Below are 23,732 nucleotides of genomic sequence, written 5' to 3'. Positions count from 1 at the left end.
GACATGCGAGCAGGGACATTGTATTATCACTACTCTATCCGTGACCCTCAATACATTTTTATTGAATGACGTGGACAAGAATTTCAGATTGGAAAAATCCTATTAATGGAAATAAGTAGAGTGGTAAGAGTCAATGTCTAGGGAGAAAATGTCCTCCTTGTACTGGGTTGAATAGTGACCCCTTCCCCTCCCCCCAAATTCATGGCTACCTGGAACTTCAGGATGTGACCTTATTTGGAAACAGGGTCTTTGCAGATATAATTAGTTAAATTGAGATGAGGTCAAACTGGATTAGGGTGGGTTCTCATCTGATAACTAGTGTCTTTCTAAGAAAGCATAGACACAGAACCCACAGCAAGGAGAACACCATGTGAAGACACAGAGAGACATGAAGGCATGTGACGTCAGAGGCAAGTGATGCCAAGAATTGGGGCAATCACTAAAAACTGGACAGAGGCACGGGATGGCTTCTCCCTCAGAGCCTCCAGAAGGCATGGACCCTGCTGACACTTCTTGGACTTGCAGCTTCCAGAACTGTAAGAAAATAAATTTCGGTTGTTTAAGCTCCCCAGTCGTGGTACTTTGCTATGGCAGCCCGAGAAAACGAATCCACCCCTCTTCCTCACATCTCTACCAGTCCCCCAGAACCCTGCAGTTGCTCCCACATAACCTTCACAGGTTGCCTTATGCGACCCCTCCCCGCCACACCCCCCAGCAGCTGAGTGCAGGTTCCCACTTGGCCACTCCAGTAACCTTGTATCTGGACCTCAGCAGGTGGTGAAAACTGGCACAGAGCTGGGGCTGTTTCTAAAGCACAGCACACTTTTTCAAAACTTTAGTGTCCCTCTTAGTAAGAAACCATCATCAAACACTGAGGGGAATCCAGACCTGAGTACGTGAGGTTACCAGCCACGCACACAAATGGGGTGTGCAGGGGCAGTGAGGAGAAGCCTTCACCCAGCATTTGCTTCTTCAAGCTGTTCCTTAAATGAAGAAGACTGGGAAAATTATATATGACGTGTCCTCCCTGATTTCCTGGGAATGTGTCAGCCCGACGGTTCGGGAAGCTGTTCTCTGTGAGGGCTGGGTTCTTGTGCGGGCCGTCTGTTGGGTGGATGCTGCTGGGTGCTTTGTGTGTGACTGGGGAAGATGCACAAGGAGCCAAGGGCGGCCCTACTGGTGCGAGCTGTTATTGGCTCTTGTAACACTGCTGCTTCCTAGCACTTATCAGTTGGTAATTGAGCATTTATGTGATTAATTACTTTTGCCTGGAAGGAGCCATGCCTGTTGTGCCAAAAATCCCCAGGAGGATGGAGATTATGACATTTTTGCTCCCCACTGTGTCTGCAGTGCATTGCCCAGTACACGGCTTTCAACAAGCATTTGATAAATGTTTGCTAAAGGAAAGAGAGATGTATAAATACAGGTTAGTCTCAGGATGCTGAAGGCACCCTGCTAAGGAGGGCTTAAAAGCCCTGAGAACTTCCCTTTTTGTGGTATCACTGCTTCCTGTGTGGCTCAACTGATGAAAATTCCCCTCCTCTTATCTTCACATAGGGGACTTCAGCTACCAACTCATGGGGCTTCCTCCCCCCAACTCTATTTATTCTTTTTTTGGGAGGGGGTAGTCAACATTTTTTCACCCTCCAAAGGAAACCTTAAGTGGAATTCTAATCCAACACCAACTGAAAATTGCATTGCTTGGGGTGCAGTGGGAGAAATGGGGTGGAATCCCAACAGGTCTTCCATTTGTGAGCTCCAGTGATCCCCAGAGAGTTCCTGGTTTGAAATCCCCACCCCAGGGGAGCCAGAGGATTTTCCCAACTGGTGAACATGGGACTGTGAGACTCAGAAATTCAGTGAAACCTACGCCTTCAGACTTTGACTCAGACTCAACTTTTGGGACCACACTCAACCCCCAGGCGGTGGCCCGCCCAGAATGCAGGCTCCAGCTCTGAAGAGAACTGTCTCTCCATCTCTTTGTATTCATCCTGTGAAAACACAACACAAAGACAACAGGCTCCACAGGACTGCATCCTATGGGACTGGGTATCGGGACAAAACACAGTGCAACCACATAAGAAAAATAACTTTGTTATTAAGCATATACAATCTTACGAAACGTACTTCATAGTATCACATCCATAACTATTTGAATACTAGCTCAACTGTAATATGGACCTGTTATAAATAATGAACAACATGGCAACTGAAGAATGTGACTAGTCACTGGCAAGTAAACACAGCATGACGACACACATGGAACTCCCCAGAGCACTCGTTTTGGGGATCTGAGAAAGAATGCTGAGGTCCCTGGGGATGTATAAAAGGGTTGTTTTTTCTCTGATTTCCCTAAAGCAGTACTATTTGTTGAAGGAGCACGTGAAGTCCAAGATTTTGTGCTTTAACCATTATGGCCATAGTTTGTTTTTTTTCCTCAAATGGAAAATTATTTTTTGACTTGTTGTGAAACGTACATGCTGATTATCTCAGGAGAAATTTCCTCTATTTCCCTGAATTCATTACTAATAACTTTCGATGGCTCTATTCTACTAGTAGTTTGGCCTGGATTCCTGCAAACAAATGTCCTTTTCAAGAAGAGTATCTGAATGAAAGACGTTATGTTTGCACAATGAGGCTGCTGTCTCTGTCTGTGACAGCCTGGAGTGGGGAGGGAGCAGGACGGGGAGTGACACCCAAAGGATGATGAGGGAGTTGCTGTCAACCCAAGGAGACGCCTGGCACCTAGTCACGGAGAATATCTTCCCCTGCGTGCTTGGAATCAGGGTTCAAAAGGCCAAGCAGTTACGAACCCTAGAAAAGAATCATGACCAGAAGCAGGGTGCCCGTCACCTGGTGGTGGGGTAATACTCCTCCCCTCATGCAAATGTGCATTTTTTATTGACCTGTTTAGCTATGGACACACCTGTTTGAGTTTATACAGTAGAAACGACTTCCGTTGCTCCATCCATTCTGGGGCAGGTTTTGGAATTAACACAGAAAGAGACAGAAGACAGCATTCCCTTTGTACTTCCACATCCTTTGGCATAGTCATTTCTTCTTCTGGGATTGGGAAGGGAGGGGGATATTCCCTATTTTCAATACCAGATTATTATTCCCATTACTTTCCCCAAACTGAAGCAATCTGTTAAGTCTTATTCACAAGTCCAAGTTTAAGGTGCAAAAACACTAAAGTCAACATTTCTACCAAAGGGTGGAAGAGGTATACAAAGACCTTTTCTCCTCTGAAACATGAAGTGGCTTAGCAAAACTGGAACAAATTTTACGCCCCCCGACCCCCGCCAAATGGCTTTTCCATTCGGTTTTGAGCAGACAGCCTGTTTAGACAGTGAAGCTTTCCATAACCAAAAGATACATTAGAAGTAACAGTGCCTTCTTATGTCTTATGCATGAAAAATATAATTTGGGCACACTAGAGTACATACTTAGTCCCGGGGTCCTACTCTGAGTTTTGGAATACTGAAGATTAGTAATTATTTTATAAATTGCCCTGATCCAGCAGAATGAGAAGATAAAATACAGGTTATTGTGTGTTTTGCTGGAGAATATCATCTAGAATAGTGTCATGAATCTCAGCTATCATTACCTGCAGTTCATTCTTTTAATATATTTATCCTAGCTTCTGCACGTCAAACATGCAGTTTGGTTGCCGTTTATGAGCCCTTCACAATAAAGAAGATTATATTTCTAAACAGAGTTCACCATTAAGAAAAAGAAAAGGTCATAAAATCCCTCAATGAAAAAAGAAATCAAAGATGGACCCAATCATTTCGCATAGGGCCTGTGCATAATTTTCTTTAGCATTCATCCATCCACACCCTTTAAATGCTGTGTTCCACCGGCAGGCAAACATTAAATATATTCTGGATGGAACTCAACTGCTGCTCAGCTCATCGCTTCATAAACCTGTGGTTGGTGAGGACTTGCGCTGTGAAGATTGGATTCTGGAGAGACTGAGGAGGGAAGGAAAGATGCCAGAAAAGGGGCACTGAGAATGTGCTTGCTTTCAGCCGTAACATTTTGGAGACCTTGCATGAGGAAGATACAGTGGAATAAAGTGTGAAAAACTCAGCCACCGGCTGACTGACTGGAGTCCTGTGTTTCTAACCAAGGAAGGAAGGTAGGCTGGTGCCACTTGAGATTCGCCAATGGAAGCCCTTCCTGTCTTTCAGAAGAAAGAAACATGGCATGCAGACAGCCATAGCGGTTCTCTTTAGACAAGCTTTCCCGGGAAGAGAGTCAAGCGATGGAAAAAGAAAACTAAACACCAAGCTCCCAGGGGAATAGAGGGAACTCACAGGATGGGAAATGGGGAGCCCAGCGCCATCAAGCACGAGTTGTGGCCGTGCTCATTGGTGAGGCTCAATGTAAGGGTGAAGGTCCCCTGAACAGGTGGATGACAAGCCATTCATGTGTCAAATGAGAACGTGGACTTGAAGAAACCGGTAAGCTGCCCATCAAAACCAAGAGGTTCCCCCACAATCTTACACAGGAGGAGACGCTGCTGCTGGCCTCTTGAGCACTTACTCTGGCTCCTGTCTCTGTGGATCCAGAGCAAGCCTGTGCTGGAATCTGCTTCCCTGTGGGACCCAGAGGGGTACGAGCAAACACTGACGGAGTGGGAGGTTTGGGAAGATGCCCCTTTCCCAACTGCACCCCACATTTACTGGGGAAGGGAAATCGAGGAGAAAGCCTGTAAGAGCTGGAACTTGGACTAACTTACGGAAAGTTAAGAAGCAATGGGACTAGTGGGAAGGAAACGTCTGCCAAACAAGGAAAACGGTTGTATTTGTCCCCTCCACATCTAAGAGAACTTTCAATAGTGTATCAGTATCTATGTTGGCAAGCTTGGCTGGCCCCAGACGAGGACCTGTAATTCCCGAGAACAGCAAATGTACCTGTCTCTGCAGATCAGTGGGGTCCCTGCCTGTGCGTCCCCTTCCCCCTCACCAACAACCCACGCCAGCCACCTGCTTCCAGCCTCGAGCCCCACTGAACATTGATTCAACCTGGACCACGGCCTGATGGTACCTCTGGGCACCCGGTCAGCGTCTGGGAATACCACAGCTCGAAGGGTCAGCCACCTTATTTAATAAGCAACCCGTGATTTACTGAGCAAGCGCTTTCATTTGATCAAATGGCCTTAAAGTGTTCTGGCAAACCAGGGGCCCATTGTTCTAACGTGAATCAGGTCACTTCTTCACTCACTTACTTTGTTTTGAAAAGAGGAGTTATTCCTACAGCTAGAGTAACCTTCTTTTCTGAATAGGATACTTATTAAGTGTGGCGGGAACCCTGAATAGTCATATTTGAATTTAGAATGTGGCAACCTATACAAGAGTAAATATATGACTGTAATTTTTCTCTGTCTTTCCTCATCTCTGCTCCTCCTTAATTCTCTTTCTTTTATCAAAATTGAAGAACTAGGTTGGACAGGAGCCTAGAATATTTAAAATCTATTACATCAACAAGGAGAAAGAATTATCCACCAAAGAATACACATTGTTGTCTCTAATAGAAGAGGCCTAATACTGAGGAGTAACAGTCTCTTTTGGACACATACCTTTTTTTTTTTTTTTTTTTATAAGTGACCTTACATTTCTTTGAGCTCACCTTGCCACTATCCCCTTTTATTTGGTCAAATGTAAGATTCTGTCATAGTACTTAACTCAGATATCCAGAAGTTCCTGGAAAAAAAAGGAAAAGAGAAGCTCCAATGTAGACCATCCCGATTGCTCTCAGAAGGAAATGTGTACATCAATCATTTACTCCCTCATGTCTCTAGTACATCTGGGGGGGAGGGGGGGGCAGAGGCTCTGAAAATTGTATTTGGAAGAGTAGGGAGAAGGTAAGAAAAGAATAGAAAAAATAAAACTGTATCTTTTTTAGGTCTCCAGTGGTGTTTTTTTTCTCCTTTAGATGATTTGACTGCAGGTGTAAAACCTCTTCTCTTCCTTTGGCATGAAGATATTGGGAAGCGCTAAGGATAAAAGTCTCTGGGGGCTACCAAGTCTCTCGTCTCGGTTCTTTTCGGGTAGTCGTCTCCAGAGCCAAAGTCCATGGTTTCCGGATAGCTGGAAAATTCCTGAGGTAAAGGGAACTCCTCTGCTGAAGAGTGAGTCCGGTGCCCGAACACCTTTTCCTGTAGCTCAGCGATGTCATTGCGGATGTCGGCCAGCATAAGTAGCAGGAAATCGAAAGAACCAGGGGGTCCCTGTACACAGAGAGGAATCAAAGCCAGAACACCACAGACTCAACCCTTTGCAAAGTCCACCATTTGCTAGACCCACTGCTTGCTGGCAACTATTGGGTCAATAACTCTTTGTGTCCCAAATGGCATAAATGTAGGGACTATTATAGTAGCCTGGGGGATTCTTAATATTACCTTCTAATTCCCTCATCTCCCATATGACACAGTCACCTGTCTTCCCTCCTAATTCTAGTCTCTATCAAGTCTTGTAGAATGAAATATGAGAATGACCCTCCTCGGTTCCTTTCCAAAGAAACCTGGAAGACACTATGAAACACAGAGTAGTGGTTAAGAGGTTTGGGTTCCTTTGGACTTGAATTTCAGTTTTGCCACTTACTAGCTGGTCTGGGGCAAGCAACTTAATTTCTTTGGGTTCCCATCTCCGTGACCATAAAATGGGGATAGTAACAGTGCCAATTTCATTGGGTTTCATAGGGTTCCAAGTGAATAGTTAAGTGACTTGATACATGAAAAGGGCTGAGAGCATGACAAATGCTCAAAAATGTTGTCTTTTAAAACATGAAATTATTCAAATGTTTACAACGATGCTTGGTTATAACGGCTACCTAAATGAAGTTGAGAGTGGCTCTGCCACTGTCCTACCGTCTTAGAAACAGCAGCTTACATCTGCAAATACTTTGTGATGTATAGGATTCTGACATCACCTTACGCTCACTGAGGCGTGGCAGGTTAGATTCCACTTGGCATTGCACAGGTGAGCAAATGGACACCCAGGGATGCTAAGTGACATGTCACAATCCTCCAGAGAGCTGATAGGTAGAAGAGTGGAGATGGAAACCCAGACTTCCTACATTTAAGGCCAACACAATTTTTCTTTAGAAATGATAGTGATCTTTTCAAAAGCATTGGAGTTGCTTGCACTTTCTCTGCTTTTGGATACTACTGATTTTCAGTTTCCACCCCCTAGACACATATATCCAGCTACTTTCTCCTCATTGGTCCCAGGCAGCCCTGCATGTCTGTACTTTCTGGAGGGGATGTTCATTTGTCCTGCCAGGGCTGCAGCAGTGGCTAAATTCTTAGGTGTTCAGAGTTATGACTGAGCCCCACACATTTCTTTTCCTGTGTCTTCAGATGTTTTAGGTCATACCTGAAAACAGACTCATGGCACAGTGCGGCTTTGAATCTTAAGACATTCCAAACAAAGATTAGCCATGATAAAAGAAAAAGCCACAGAAAACAAATTTTAAAAATCAATCCCAACCAGCTGCTGAAAGCCTCTGTGACTCTCCTTCTAACCACTTTGCTCAGTCGGGCTGAGTGATGGCTGGAAGGGGCTGGCTTCTGCTAAAAAGACCCCTGAGGACATTCCCACTGGGGAAGCAAGACAGATGCTGCTACTTACCGGAGACCCTCTGGGTCCTGGTGCACCCCTCTCCCCCTAGAAGCAGAACGATTACAGTTAGCTTTCAGGACATGTGGATGCCATCACCAGTCTCCATAACCATCTCCCTGCACAAAACAACAAATATTTTTCTACCAGAAACAAATGTAAGCTTGAAGCTGGACTTATGGGACCACTTAACTTGAACAGAACTGCTTGGGTCAAGTGTCTCTCATTCTGATTCCCCGCCGAGGTCACATACTTTCACACCAGAGCTGACAAGAGGAATGCTTGTATTTCCAGGCAGCATGTGGAATAACTTAAGAGCTTTCTAAAGTAACTCACACTGACACAACGAGGCAAGTAGCAGGCAGCTCTCCAAGTGACAACAGCCACTTGCTCAGAACGGAACTTCTCCTGTCCTTGACGTAAACATGTCAAAGAAATGAGGCACACCCATAATAGCCCTTTGAAAGGACACTGGCTAAAGAGAAAAACTCGTGCTACTGTGACAACACAGGACCATGTTTAAGATTTATAGGGGTCATCTCTCTCTTAGGAGAGGTTTTAGTGGTTTTTCTGTTATTGTGGTTGTTTCATATTTTAAGGAAATCAGTTTTTAGATGTTCTTCCCAGCTTTGGTGGGATAAGTATATCTGTCTCTCAATTTTGCCACAGTTGCAAAATGGGGACAGGAAGCAGTGCTTGAGCTTTATTGAAACTGAGAAACTTTAGGCTTTTAAGGACTTCACAAGACTTACCTTAGAACCATCTCTTCCTGGAGCACCTGGTGGACCCTAGAAAACCAAGGGATCTATGTTAACAGAAGGAGAAAGCAGGACACAGGACACAATTTCCTCAACAACAGTAAGTGGATCTTTGATACAATACTGACCACCGGGCCCCTCCGGCCTTGCTTAATGTGGGACAGATCAGGAGATGGTCCCATGGGTCCCATTGAGCCACGTGGGCCGGGCTGCCCAGGAGGGCCTGGCATACCCGGGAAGCCGGGGCTGCCTTTTGGTCCTGGCGAGCCTGTAAGCAAAGAACAGCTCATTAGCTCCACATCCCTCAAGGAGGACAAGGGCTCTGGCTACTAGAGCCTGCAAGCCCTTTCCACTGTTTCTCTTTGCACTCTGCCTTTTGCCTTCTAACACCTCCACTGAGATGTCCCATAGGCATTTTAAACTTAACGCCATCAAAATTGACATCTTCCTCTCTTTTCATGAACCACCAGTCACCTATCCACTCGAGCCAGAAACTTAAAAGTCTTCCTGTAAATGTCCCTATTTCCACAACCTCCGTATCCAGTTCCTCTACATCTTACCTCACTCACGTCTCTCTCTTACAACTGACTGCCCTCTGTATCCCCACAATCACAGCAGGGTGATGGTTACCACAGCTGGATAGTGGTTAAGAGGATAGTTTCAGCATCAGAGAGACCTAGGTCTGAATTTGGGACAAACTGTGTTGACTTCCTTTATCCTTAGTTCCTCATCTGTAAAGCTGGGCTAATAAAAATCTACTTTACAGAGTTGGCCACATTATTAAATGAGATTTTAGATGCATCACTCAGCATAGTACCTCACACATGGAAGCACTAAAAAAATCTGTTAGGCTTTCCTTGGATAATTAAGCCATAGTTAAAGGCACTCAATGTTCATTCAAATCTGTTTCACACCCCCACTCTCAATGCTGGTTCCAGGTAAAGCCTGAAAGAACTTACCTGGCAAGGGGACCAGATCACCCCTCTAACTAAATGCTTTACCTCTAATATTATTCATTTACATCATCAGTGAACTTTAGAGATCGCTATAGGTCAAATGCCTTTAAAATGTGGGGCTTTGATGTGCAAATGGCACCACTTTAAACATACGGGTGGGGGCAGCGAGCAGCAGCCCCTCCCTCACCACCAAAGCCAAAGGATTCCAGTGCAGTGTAGTTTGTGTTGGTGCCGCAGTGACTCATAGCCTCAGGACTGGAATTTTGGTGAAGGGCAAGATAACCCTTATTCTTTCTCTAGTGTCCTGTCACATCTCGCAGTGAAGGGCATTACCAACTGATGCTGGAAATATGGAGGCAGCAAGAAACAGGATTGGAGGAGAACGTAAGGGCACACAGTCCAGTGCCGACGAGAGTCCCCAATCCCCTTCTGCTCCGTAAAGGACCCTGGACAGCTCAAAGCCTGTTAGAAGCCAGATGGCAGAATTGGAAAGGAAGGCCAGCAAGTCATTTGTTAAGAACACAGACAGTTCACGGCGCTCCTGGTCCTGGTTTGTCCTTGTACGAGTGATACATACACCGGCCTGGAGAGGAACTGCCTACAAGGAAGGCTGCTTTTAGAGAAGGGAGAGGACACTGTGTGAGGAATGGATTTGTAGGGAGAGAGAGGCCCAAGTCTACTTAGGAGCAGCATGAAGCTGCCTTTGTGAAGCTCCTGCGGGAGGCAACTTCACCAGGACCCAGAGGACCTCAGGCCAAGGGAATGAAGGCACAAGAGGCTAAACCGAAGTCCTGGGCCAGTTCTTGTTCTCTGTGTGGACTGAGACCCAGGCCACCGGGGGTTGGATGGAAACCAGGAGACTAAGATACAAGCGGAGAAGAAAACACATACATAGCTTGGGAAAAATGTTGAGCTTTTGTTCCTGCTGACTTTCCAACCTCAAATTGGCTTGTGTCCTTCCTGTCTGGACAGATGCTACCAGTCCCTCGTGTCCAGCTCAAACCCCACGTCCCCCCATCACTGCAGGTGACAGCGACCTCACCTGTCTTTAAGCTCCCACAGCAGGAAGCACTGTGTACGTATGAGGGGCATTGTTTTATTCTATTTGCTTTCACTCTGTGTGTCTTGTCTTTCCAAGGAGACTGTCAGTCAGGTCATTTGCAACACGGCTAAGCAATGATAACCAGACACAGGACACTTCACGTTTTAGCATTACTTGCTAACACTAACCTCATTTCCTTTCGTGGTGGGAAAAAAGATCTATTGACCTACCTATGGAGGGACTCATAATGAAATATAAAAATTAACCCTTCTTTTTAAAGTTCTCGTTGCATATTTCCTGATGGAATGGCAGGACATTTGGGATGGTCTTCAAAGTAATAAGGGTGAATCTCCAAAATAGGATGCTGAATGAGAGAAGCCAGATAAGAACACATGTGACGAGACTCATTGCTATGAAATTCTAGGGCAGACAAAACTGCAGTGACACAAAGAGGTCAGTGGTTGCCTCGAGTTGGGGATGGAGGAGAAGATTGCAAATGGGTGCGGGGGGACTTTTTTTGGGGGGATGGAAATGTTCTATACCTTGATGTAGATATAGACACAGTGCAAGTGTTAGAAAGTGCTTGATATAGGATGGATATAGGTGTCAAAACTTGAAGTGTAATTTACATGGATACATTTTATTGTATAGAATTGCATCCCAATGAGGTTGATGTATAAAGAAAAATATGTAGATAGATGTTTAAAAATAAAATAGATGCAAGGGTGTTCACAGACAATAGGGGAAGGAGGAAACAGGACCGGGGACTAGTGGATATGAGGCTGGCCATCCATTGTTAGAGCTGGGTGAGGAGCCCATGAGTTCACCATACCATTCTAGTTTTGTATATGTTAATGTTAAAAAATAGTTTTCATTTTGTTTCTCTGTAACTTAAAATGATCTCTAAGAATCTTATTCAAGCCCAGAATGATGACCTTTCCCTCCCAAATTTGGAGGCTGGTTATAGGGGGTTTCTCAGGCTTGAAGACCCCATTTCTCTAGGACTTCTCGCCCCACAGATGTGGGAGCTCCCTGGACTCCTGTTTTTGCTCTTATCTATGAAAGTTGAAGAACTCTGTCCAATTCCCACTAAGCATGAGCTCTTGGCAGGCCTGGGCTGGTGACGATCACCCTCTGATGCCCTTCTCCACACTCACCGGGAGGGCCCTGGCCCCCAGGCAGACCAGGAGGTCCTGGAAGGTAGGCGTTTGAGGCCAGCACTTTGTCCCCAGTGATGTACTTGCCCAGGTCAGCAGCACTGTTTGGGAGCAGGGCAACCTGTAGAGAGAAGAGGAACCTCGGTCAGGAAGCGAGAGCTCCAAGACCAAGGAGATTCTTTGCACTTGTGTTGTTTGCAGAGCCTGCAAAGCCTTTTCATGATAATTTCCCTTTATCAGAGACAGGGCTCAAAGGGACTGTAGAGATCCTCCTCCTAAACCCAGAGGCCATCTTGTAAAAAAAGATCACTCTGCTCATTAGTGGACAAACCTGCAGATCGCCTAGACATCACCATTAGACTCATTATCACACAATTCATGCAATCTACCTGCTTCTTTCAATTTGATTATGACTCTATATCTCAAACATTTCTTGAGTACCTACTATGTGCCAGGCCCTGTGCTTGTTTCTAAGGTGACAGCAATGACCAAGACATGATCTCTGCTCTCCAAGACCTTGGAGCGAGGACCAAGAATGTGGCTTACAGGTCACCTGAATGCTCAGGTGTTTGGGAACTAGTGGGAAACAGTGACTGTGATTGTTTAAAAATATGTCCACAAAATTTTGACACTCCTACCTTCAAAAAACGGAGACTAATTTCCCACCCTCAGAGTGTGAGCTAGTCATGGAGACTTGCTTTTAATGAATAGGAAATGACAGAACTGATGGAGTGTAACTTCTGAGACTAGGTCATAAAAGGTACTGCGGCTTCCCCTTTGCTCTCTGTTGGATATTAGGGGCTCGTTCTAGGGGAAGCCAGCGGGATCACACAAATGAATTACCTTTGCATTCCTGAGGGGAGGTAAGCTGTGAATCTGTGAGACCTTATGTAAGAACTTAATGCTATAAACCTCTGTTTCTTCACTGATAAAAGGGAACAATAACACCCACCTTTAGGGCTGTGAGGATTAAATGAGGAAATGCATATTAAGTGGCTAGCACAAGACCTGGACATACTAAATGCTTGATAAATGGTATTCTAGTCTCTTGCTTCCAAGAAGCTAATTCAGGGATGCAAAATCCAATGACGGGCACGTTTCTGAGGGTCAGAGCTACCCCCCAGGATTTACTCTGGATCCTGAGATGCTCCCCATCCTGGAACTTCCTCCAGAGGGTTTTTTTCCTTCCCTTCCCTCCCCTCCACTCTCCTTCCCATTCCTTCCTTTGGCGATCTTACTGAAATCCATTGAGCTTGGGGAGCGAGGATGATCAGAGGGCAGGAAGCTCAAAGAAGCATTAACGCTGTCGTCCAAAGGGTCCCTCAGTGCCCTTAGCACTGCTGCACACTCACTTCTAGGAAGCTTAGGGGCCCTGTAGCTAGTATTAAACCCTTGGGTAAGGACAGCCTTGCAGGCCCATGAACTAGGCGATTCCTGCCACTCAGTGTCTCCCTCCATGCTTTGAGAAGAACTAGCATTCCCTGAGACGTGCCAGGAATGGCACTCAATGCCCCTGTGATCACTACTCAGAACCCAGTAGGTGTGACCATCAGAATAAAATCGTGTGCAACCTGAAAGTCAGCCATGCACAATTCCAGGTCGGGGTTCGTGGGTCAGTCCCCACCAGGACCTGGCTGTGTTCCAGGAGCTTATTTACAATGGTGCTGACATCACTGTGTCACAGCAAGCAACTGCTCCAACCTGCAAACGCGTGCCTGTGGTCCTGGGATGAACTGGAATGGGAGTGGACCCATAAGGGAGTGAAATCTACAAGCAAAGCCACTCTAACTACAGGACAGAGAGTCAACACTGGCACCAACTTTATTACCTGCTTCCAATAGAAAAACTGTAATGTGGATCCCACCCGTGGGCTTCGGCACTAGGCAGACTTAGGGTTAAGTCTCAGCTTGGCCACTTTCTACCTGTGGGATCTTGGGTAAACTGCATAACCGGGATTTCCTCACCTACAAAGTGAGGATCATAGTATCCCCATAAAAGCACTGCTGGGAGGGTGAAAGTGAAGTCGTGTTTAACGCGCCTGTGCCCGTTCCCAGCCTCGTAACTGCTAGTAGCCAGTACCATGCACACAGTGGAAATGCCCTGCCAGGGGGAGGTGGTTGGCGCTGTTTCTAGGCAGTTGTGTGACTTTGGGTGAGTCCCTTCACCCTTCTAGGTTCTCAGCTTCACGTCTACAAAGCGAAAGGTTTGGACCAGATGGCCCTGTCTTTGGATTTAACATTTTGTAAGCAACGCTGGAGGATGAGCCATGAATGGGGAGGGGCTTGAGAGAGGCCCCCCCCCCCCCCCCCCCCCGTGCCCTGTGCGGCTCTTTGCTGTTCGCTTCCTTGCAAAAGTCAGGAGGTAAATGCTGAGCTGGTTCCCGGCCGACCCCCTGCTAGGTGACTACACTCTGGCTCTCTGCAGCTCCTCTGTGTGGCAGCAGGCGTGGGAAGCAAAGGCACTGGCACTTTGGAGGCAGCTGGCCAGAATCCCTGGCCTGACCTGCTGCACAAACGCAGCAGAGGATGGGATTGTGGGACGCAGGCATTTGGGAAGAAAGTCGTAGTGATGTCAGAAGAGTCTGCGTCTCCCGGATTCCAATGAATGGAATTATGAATATCAGTATCTCGTACGAGCCTCCGTAATAAAGCATCTGCTTCACAGAGCTGTTGGGAAGAATCAGTTGGAGGCTGCCTGTGAAGCACTTTGGAAGGACACATAATTAATGTTAATTACTTGGTAAACATTTACAGGGGGCTTACTAGGTGGCAGGTGCTGTACTAAGTCCTTTATAAACATTAACTTGTTTGACCATCACGAAAACCCCATTGTCGTGCTGGGGACCCTGCTCGCTGCGCCATTTGTCGTGCGGGGCGGCCTGCGGGGTCTCTGCTCCCGCTCCCCATACAAGAACGCAGGATATGGTGAGGCCAAAAAGGAACACCCACGGAGCCATAGGTAGGGGAGTCATACCACTTTATTCTCTCTGGCGGCACTATACTCTCACTGGAGGCTGGATACACACTGTCCGCAAACCACCATCCACGCTTGCCAGCCCAGCCGCCATCTCCTTGCTAGCCCCATCCTTCTTCTCTTTCTCTTCCTCAAACCGCCATCTTTCTTCTCTCTCCTTCCGTAGCCACAGCAGTTATATTATTGGCCAATGGCTCACTGGTTACAGCTGACGGCCAACTAGCCACAGCTGATGGCCATGCAATCACAGTTGGCCATTTACTACCTGAGCCAGCACCTGTCTATGTGAGGCCGAGAGCCTGGAAACTACTCTCTGGGGCTCCGCCCCCACACTCCACCCCTACAGGCTCTCGCCTCACAATCTACGCGACAAGCGTCTTCCGCGAGGGGACCTGTGCGAGGAGCCTGGGGGTGAATGCAATATCCTGGACACAGCCAGGCTCTCTGGGCACAGCCAGGGTTTCTCAGGGCACCACCAGTGCTTCTGGGCACGGCCAGACTTCCTGGACTTCTTAGGGTACCACCTGTCTTCCCGGACACAGCCAGGGTTTCTCAGGGCACCACCAGTACTCCTGGGCACTGCCAGACTTCCTGGACTTCTTAGGGTACCACCTGTCTTCCCGGACACAGCCAGGGTTTCTCAGGGCACCACCAGTACTCCTGGGCACAGCCAGACTTCCTGGACTTCTTAGGGTACCACTAGTTTCCCCGGGCACAGCTAGGGTTTCTCAGGGCACCACCAGTACTCCTGGGCACTGCCAGACTTCCTGGACTTCTTAGGGTACCACCTGTCTTCCCGGACACAGCCAGGGTTTCTCAGGGCACCACCAGTACTCCTGGGCACAGCCAGACTTCCTGGGCACAGCCAGGGTACCTTCAGGGCTCTACTACTCTCTCTGGGAACAGCCCGACTTCCTGGGCACAGCCAGGGTATCTTCAGGGCTCAGCCAGACCTCTCAGCGCACTGCCACTCTCTCTGTGCCTCTCAGGGTACCCTGCTGGAACAACAGCGACTCACAATCAAGGTGCTTACATATTCTCAATGGTGGCCAGTCAAGAGACAAAAGCAAATATCCCCCAGTTCCACTAACAACAGTTCCCAAACAGTCAAGCGGTCCATTAAATTAGGGATGGAAGGCAATTCCCCATAGTCCATAGTCATTCACCAGGGCTGTCCTGGGGGTGAGGGACGACCTTGACCTCACCCTCATCTCCCATGGAGGACTCAGCAAGCGTTACCTCCTGGGACTATAAGTCCTGCATCCGGGCTGCCTGAGCAGGAACTTCCCCGGCCCACAGGGCTGCAACGACCTTCGCTTTCTCCGGCCTGTGCTGGTTGGGGAACCGTCCACATCTTTCCACCTCTCCACGGGGCTCCATCTCTCCAGCAGCTGCATGGCTTTTCCTGTGCTGGTGGGAGAAACGTCCACGTCCTCCCACCCCTCCACGGGGGTCCAGCTCTCCGGCAGCTGCTCCTCCTGGTCTTCCTCAGACTGGGTGTTCATACACACAAACTGCTCCACCGTCCTTTGGAGAGCTTTGGCTGGCACCATATCCTGCCGACTACGCCATGTGTCGTGCTGGGGACCCTGCTCGCTGCGCCATTTGTCGTGCGGGGCGGCCTGCGGGGTCTCTGCTCCCGCTCCCCATACAAGAACGCAGGATATGGTGAGGCCAAAAAGGAACACCCACGGAGCCATAGGTAGGGGAGTCATACCACTTTATTCTCTCTGGCGGCACTATACTCTCACTGGAGGCTGGATACACACTGTCCGCAAACCGCCATCCACGCTTGCCAGCCCAGCCGCCATCTCCTTGCTAGCCCCATCCTTCTTCTCTTTCTCTTCCCCTCTCAAACCGCCATCTTTCTTCCCTCTCCTTCCCGTAGCCACAGCAGTTATATTGTGGCCAATGGCTCACTGGTTACAGCTGACGGCCAACTAGCCACAGCTGATGGCCATGCAATCACAGTTGGCCATTTACTACCTGAGCCAGCACCTGTCTATGTGAGGCCGAGAGCCTGGAAACTACTCTCTGGGGCTCCGCCCCCACACCCATGTAGTAGGTATTACTGTTATCCCTTTTTATAGAACTGAGGTACAGAGAGGTTAAGTAACTTACCCAGGGTCACACAGCCAGAAAGTGGTGAGGCTTGGATTTAAACTTAGCCAAACTGCTTCTGGAATCTGTGTTCCTAACCACTACACCACGCTGCTTCTCTTAACATTATTAGTGACACTTGGCAAAGCAATCTACAGTCACTTTAATAGGGATCAGGCTTCCCCACAATCCTGAGTAGACCCATTTCACAGAGCAACGAGATCACAGTAGCGGTGGGAGTCACAAACTACTGGGAAGCCACCGAGTGGCCTGGCATAGAGGCAGCATTCGAGGGGCGAGTGCAGCCACTAGGCTGCAAATCTGCTCACACTGCTGAAAGCTGACTGCCCTCTTAACTTCTGAGGCTTCGACCGCTGGCCCCACTCAGTTTGGCAATTGTTGGTTGACTTACGCTACTGGCTTGGTTTCCCATATAAGACAGCAAGTTTATTTAAGGCAGGACTTTATTCCATACTGTTTTGTATTTCCTCATCTCCCGGCCCACTGTAGGACACAGTAGGTGTTCCACAAACACTTCCTGAATAATTATTCATGCTTCCTTCAACTGACTGGCTCACAACACCACCCTCAAAACAAACAGTCCTTGCAGCAGGGACACACGTGACCTCAAAAGACTGGCTCCTTACTTCTAACAGTTCCTCTTTGCTCTGATGGGCCTGAGACCCCTCTCTACAAGTTAATGATGGGTATCTTATCTATCCCCAAACCTCCCTTTTTAGCCAAATCACCTGTGTTTTTTTTCTCAAACCACAGAAGAAATTGTGGAGGTGGAGGCACTGGGGCTGACACACCATTTTTAAAAAATTTTTTATTGGAAAGTAGAAGCACAAACACTGGAAACTCCATAAAACAAATCTGTATCTTAGCAAATTATTATAAGGCAAGTACTCTTTTACTGAACACTGTCACACAGGGTGGCCTGCGGGGTCTCTGGTCCTGCTCCCCACATAAGAACGCAGGACATGGTGAGGCCAAAAAGGAACACCCACAGAGCCATAGATAGGAGAGTCATACCACTATATTCTCGCTGGAGGCTGGATTCACACAACGTGCGACCTGCTGTCCGCTTTTCTGCCAACCAACCGACTCAACTCGACTCCCCAGCGCAACCACGGCAGTTATACTAGTGGCCAATGGCTCAATGGTTACAGCTGACGGCCAACTAGCCACAGCTGACGGCCATCTACTACCCGAGTCAGCACCTTTCCACGTGAGGCCGAAAGTCTGGAAACTGCTCTCTGGGATTCTGTCCCCACAACACCTACGTCAAAAAACAAAACTTTGCCAGCAGCCAGAAGCCTCTGCATGTGCCCTAACCCAATCAGTCTCCTTCTCCCAAAGCAACCACTATCCTGATTTTAATAACTTCCTGTGTTTTAAAAAACAATCTATCACCCAACTGTGCACGCCTAGACACTAGGGTTTAGTCTTGTCCATTTAAAATAAGACAAAAAACACTACGTGAGTTAAGTTTCTTTTAATCTGTAGGCCCACCTCTTTCATCTCCTCACAATTCACCCATTGAAGGACCCAACTGCCCTGGGACCTTCCCACAACTGGAGTCTTGCTGACCGTACCCTCGTGGTTACCATGTTTGTGTACCATTTTATCCTGTGAGGTTGGCCAGAGTCCAGGACACCTACTTCTTAGCCAGTGTTTATTTGGGCAGATGGCTGACTCTCTCTTTTGAACAGAACAGTTGGCATCAGAAAGAGAGAGATGACGCTAAAAAAACCACCCGACAATCCTAACACTGGCACAGGAGCGGAAGTAGGGAGACCTAGGGTTCAGGTGTGGCCTGCCACGTGGTCCACCTCTCTGAGAATATCGGCATATTTCTCACACGGTCCTGGTGAGAAGTAAATGAGGTCCTGCGTACAAAACGCCTTCCTAAACTGCAGAAGGCAACACATTCTGATAGGAACCTCTAAAAGCGATTCGCTTCTCACAATGTTCCTTGAACGCCAGCGTTAGCTGAGACTTGCCAAGTGCTTTTGTAGAATTCAGTAGGAGGCAGACCAATGCCGGTCCAACCCAAATGCACGAGAATTACTGGAGTACTAAGAAGTACCTGTAATTGGATTTGTAGGGAGCTCTACAGCAGGGTGACACGTATCGTGACACAAAATTTTCAACCTCTTCATGTTTCTTCTTGTGTGGAACGTAAACACTGCTGGGAGGTTAGGGGAAAACCAGATGCTGATTTAGCAACTGAATTTCTGAACAACTTGTGAGGTTTAGCAGCACTGACCCTACAGATCTAGAAAGAGCTCCTCCATCCCTCTCGGATTATTAACCACGCAGGAGAGGAACTAGAAGGTAGCTTTAGGCCTTGAGACGTTGACCACCTGCCTCCTGGAGCCCAAATCCTCTGGCCTATGAAATGCAAACTTGCTTCTTCCGTGAATCTTTTTTTTTTAATTCGCCCAATAAATACGAATATCAATCCAAGTTCAACCTGACGATATCCGTGTGGGATGTATTTCTATCCATGTGTTTACACTGATCCACTTCCAAGGTTCTCTGTCTGGTCTCTCATTTGGATCACAAACTATTTAATAGTAGAATCATGAGTTCATGTCGTATATACATATACGCACACATGTATACTCTATGCTTCAGTGAAAGCTGATACATCTTCAGAAACAACACATGTAGCACCTGCAAAGCCATTTCTCTTCTCAGCCTATGGACCTGCTTGTCTTGCTGGCCGCCGTTTCTCACTGTGGGGCCGCCTGCATGGTTGTTGAACACAGAAAAGTGATGTTGTCTTATGCTTACCCCTTTGCTCTTTAGAATAACTAGACGCCAAAGTTGAACAGATGATAATGTATACACATCTTTGGCGTGCTAAGAGCCGTGAGTGGAAGCAATTAAGTAAACAAACCAATAAGTTTCTGTTTTATCAGCAGAAGCCTGATTGCTGAGTTGCTGACAAACTGGTGAGTTAACTGACCATAGGCATAAAAAATACCATTAGTCTGGGGGAGGACAATTGTTCAAGAAATCAGGTCACCAGAGCCATCACGGGGGAGTTACTCACAGCATACCAATGTTATTAGAAATCTGAGATTCCATCGGGCATGGTGGGAGCCTTTTATAGAGTCAGTCCTCACCCTACGTGACCCAAGGTACCCAAACGGCTGCTTTCCAAGGTGCGTGGAGCCCAGGCAAAACAGAAGCTATACTTTTGAAGCATGAAAAATAAAGCCGCTACAGAAATTCATCATCGGTATATAGAGAGACTATTCTCCATTGGCAAAATATAGACAAAATATGAGATAAACAGGACTGCCTACATCTGCCCCAGGACCATGTGCCTGGATGTTCATTTTACAAAATGTCACAACAGTCTAGTTCATCCTCCACAGCTTCACCATGTGTCCCTGACGCAGTGGTCTATTTTAACAGTCACCTAATTGAGTCCCTGCCTTCGTTGGGTTCTGTTGCCCTTTAGATGGTTAGCTCTGAGGGCGGGTGGGCAAAGCATCTCAGTCAGAGCCGACATGGCACCAACCTCAGTGAAGGCTCAACGAGGTGGTGGGTTGATTATACTTTCTAAACATTCTTCCCCTTTCTCTCTGCCAAGTCCTCCTTTCATTGTACGTGATTGCTTCTCACGCACCAGGCACGTACCTTTTGCTTCAGCTGTAGCACTGTCTGCTTCATCTGGTGGAACTCCTTGCACGTGGCACAGCAGGCGCCCTCTCTCACCGTGTTCTCGGACTTCTCATCGTGCCCTGAGGGAGGAGATGGATTTGGGTCCGTCTTGGAGGCCGGAGGATATCCAGTCCCCCAGAGACAGCACCATCAAAGGCAGACCTGGAGTAGAATGTGTGGGGGATGGAGGCTGGCAATTTTATGGTTCTCAGGTCACTGACAGTACGCTCAGGTCAGGGGAAAGAGGGAGAGGGACCCCGCTACATCTTGGGCTCAGCTGTTCCCATTTAGGCATCCCAGCCTCTTCCTCTTTCAGTATGAACCCTGGCCCATTTATCAGTGCCCTTCAGGAGGCAGGCTGCATCAAAGTGACATGATTTATACTCCCCTCCAAGTGCCAATATTCACACATCGTAAATTTTCCCTAAAGCTCAGGCATTGGGACTCAGGGTGCAGGGCTCATAAAGCTGGTCTTTATCACCTCTGATAATCCAGCTGTTCACAGGGAGCATGGCCAGGCCAGGTGGGGTCACGATCGGGGCTGGGCACTGACCTTGGAGACGTGAAGCTGGGATGGAAAACGTGCCAGGCACTCTGGACACGCCCACCTGGGGCCAAATGGGACAGGACCTGGGAAGACAGTCTGCCTGTCCACTGGGAAGGGTCCCAATGGCATCTTGTAGAGCACTGGGAGCTCCGAGGACTTTCCATAAAGAAAGAATGGGTGAGGTAAGTGGTGACATGGCCAGGAACTCAAACATCTCTCACCCTACTGGCACTGAAAAGGGCTACAGACACCTGTGTGCTTGGACACTAGACAACTGAGGTCACCTTGCTACCGATGAGTAGGTGCAAACTACCAAGATCTGTGCAAAAGGTGGCAGTGGTGTGGGCCAAGGGTGGGGCGAGAGGGTATGTGTTTTTTTGGGGCGCGGAGGACAGTGTGTCATCCGGGGTGGTGTAAACCCTCCTAACTTAGGAGGGCTTTGATGCTGGGCCTGGTGTGCTGTTTGTGTGACAGACAACAACATTGTGATCTGGAATGGAGCCCGGGGACAGTCAAATAACATCTCCCCCTAGTTGCTTCTTGTGCCTCTTGGCCCATGTGCTTTTCTTCGCACTGGTCTTCTCTTCTGGGAAGCCCTCTTTGCTGCCTCTGCTTGTGGAATCCTAGCAACCAGCAGGACCACATTCAAGTGTTCCACGCAGCCCACCCTGTCTATCTATAGAGATGCTGCAGTCCTCTGAGATTGGGGGTCATTTGCCACGTGTAGGTAAATGGCAGGTGTCCCGGGCTTCCCTGTAGAGGGACTGCTCGTGCCCGAGTGTAAGCCACCACGCTTCTTGGTAGCTCACACAGTGGATGCTCAAAACATGTCTGTGAAATGGAATGTTAGAGGTTGAACTGTCTCTCCTCCAAATTCATCTTGAGTTCCAAACCCCCCGTGCCTCAGAGTGTGACTTATTTGGAAATAAGGTCATTACAGATGTCATTAGTTAAGATGAGGTCATACTGGAGTAGGCAGAGCCCTAATCCAATATGACTGGTGTCCTTATAAAAATGAGAAATTTGGACACAGATGCACTCCGAAAGAATGACATGTGAAGATGAAGGCAGGGATCCCATGATGCAACAGAAGCCAAAGATGGCCAGCAAACGACCAGGACCTAGGGGACAGGCATGGAACAGGTTCTCCTTCATACCCCTCAGGAGGAGCCAACCCTGCCAATACCTTGATCTCAGACTTTTAGCCTTCAGAACTGAGACAATGCATTTCTGTCCTTTAAGCCACCCACTTGGTAGCACTTTGTTATGGGACCCCTAGGAAACTGATACATGGATGGATGGACAGGCCGGGCGTCAGGAGAGCCCCACACTCGGGTGAATCTTCCTCATGCCGTCCAGCTGATCTCTCCACCAATGTCAGTCCCCCGCCTGGGGATCTACATGGTGTTTCTGCTCTTTGGGAGGTGAGGGGGCCCAGGGGCAGCTTGGCAGCTGAGATCTCTGACTCTACACCTGCAGGGAAGTGGTGGGCAGTTCAGAGCTCACCTGTCACAACCCATCCTTTCACCTCACAGGAGGCCCAAAGCTTGGAGCACACGAGCTAGGAACACATTTCTCAAGCCAGCAGGATGGAGTGTGTGAGGCAGTGCTCTGTCTACTTGAGTTGCCCTAAAGCAACACTGTGATTCTTGAAAGTACAGGGTCAACCTATAGCTTAGGTTCTGAGTGTGTGATTGGGGAAACACTTGGCTGTCTGGGAAAGTGGCAGTCTCTTTTTAAATCCACCTATGTGTATGCAGTACAACAGGGCTATGTTGGTAATTCCCACTTTTCTAGCGCATTCTGTCCTACCGGAAACTTCCCGTTGCAGGCCCCACCCCCGTGTACCACCGGTGCATTTGGAGAATGATTAACTCAAACTGCAGCTGTGTAATAAGGATTTGATTTATGAGGAGGAATAGGAACAGGACTAGTCCTGTTGGAGTCGTGCACTTGGACACAGTGAAGGGGAACGGTTAAGGGCACAGCTTCCAGAGTCATATTATCCAGGGTGCATATCCAAACTCTCGCACTGACTAGCTCAGGGACCGTGGCCAAGTTATCCAACCTCGATAAGCCCCGATTTCTTCAACAAGAACATTGGAATAATAATTCCTACCACACAGGGCTAGTGTGTCATTAAATGACGAAATGCATGTCAACTCCTTGGCACAATGCCTGCTGCTGGTAAATGGGAGGGTCCTGGCTCAGTCTTCAGATCCACCAAACCCTTTGCATTCCCTTTGCTCGATAATCCCAGAATCCTTTAATGACAGTATTAGCACGAACAACACAATGAGAGAAAACAGAGGTTTGGTGACTTCCTGAAAATCATGTAGCAAATTAACAACCAATGTGGACTTACAATTGAGGTTTCCTGAATCTGAGTTCAATGCCTTTTTAAAAAATAAATCAGGCAATTTCCTTTGGGCTCTTTATCCCTGTTTAATGTACCAATTTATAATCCTACTTGCCTATGGAGCTGGAACTCAACTGACGAGAACTAGAGTTATTTATATCAGTCTCCAACATAACGGATGACATAAAGGAATTTCTATGCGAGAGTATACTGAGTGGTAAAGTACTAAAAATCTTAACCAACTTTGGTTGTGCTCATGGCAGAGAATGGTGGACTCCGCCATAAATAGATGACTCTGATGCCAGGTTTCTTAGGTTTGTTAATACTCAAGGACAGCTGGATGACATTAATCTCTCCCAACTTAGCATTCATTCATTCCATCCCATCTACTGCTCAATTGACACAATCCCATCCCATAACCCACCTACCTATCTCATCCATCCCATCTTTCCACCCATGTCTCTCTCTCTCACTCATTTATCTGTCTGTTTATCTGTCTATTCATCTATCCACCCCTCTCTCTCTGTTATCTAT

General features: G+C 47.6%; 1 protein-coding gene across 1 annotated transcript in view; it reads right to left on the bottom strand.

The window, feature by feature from the left end:
• Positions 1–2,078: 2,078 nt before the first annotated feature.
• CCBE1 (collagen and calcium binding EGF domains 1) overlaps positions 2,079–23,732 on the bottom strand; it is a 197,492-nt gene continuing 175,838 nt past the window's right edge. Inside the window, exons 6-11 of the mRNA XM_019729297.2 lie at positions 20,269–20,372; positions 11,539–11,659; positions 8,512–8,651; positions 8,378–8,413; positions 7,638–7,673; positions 2,079–6,235 (exon numbers count right to left, since the gene is read on the bottom strand). Of these exons, the coding sequence (XP_019584856.1) occupies positions 6,002–6,235; positions 7,638–7,673; positions 8,378–8,413; positions 8,512–8,651; positions 11,539–11,659; positions 20,269–20,372 (671 nt within the window). The 3' untranslated portion in view covers positions 2,079–6,001. The remainder of the gene's footprint in view (positions 6,236–7,637; positions 7,674–8,377; positions 8,414–8,511; positions 8,652–11,538; positions 11,660–20,268; positions 20,373–23,732) is intronic.

This window comes from Rhinolophus sinicus, linkage group LG09, assembly GCF_036562045.2.
Source record: "Rhinolophus sinicus isolate RSC01 linkage group LG09, ASM3656204v1, whole genome shotgun sequence".
Classification (NCBI taxonomy): Eukaryota; Metazoa; Chordata; class Mammalia; order Chiroptera; family Rhinolophidae; genus Rhinolophus; species Rhinolophus sinicus.
This window is presented reverse-complemented; position numbering and strand designations above follow the sequence as displayed.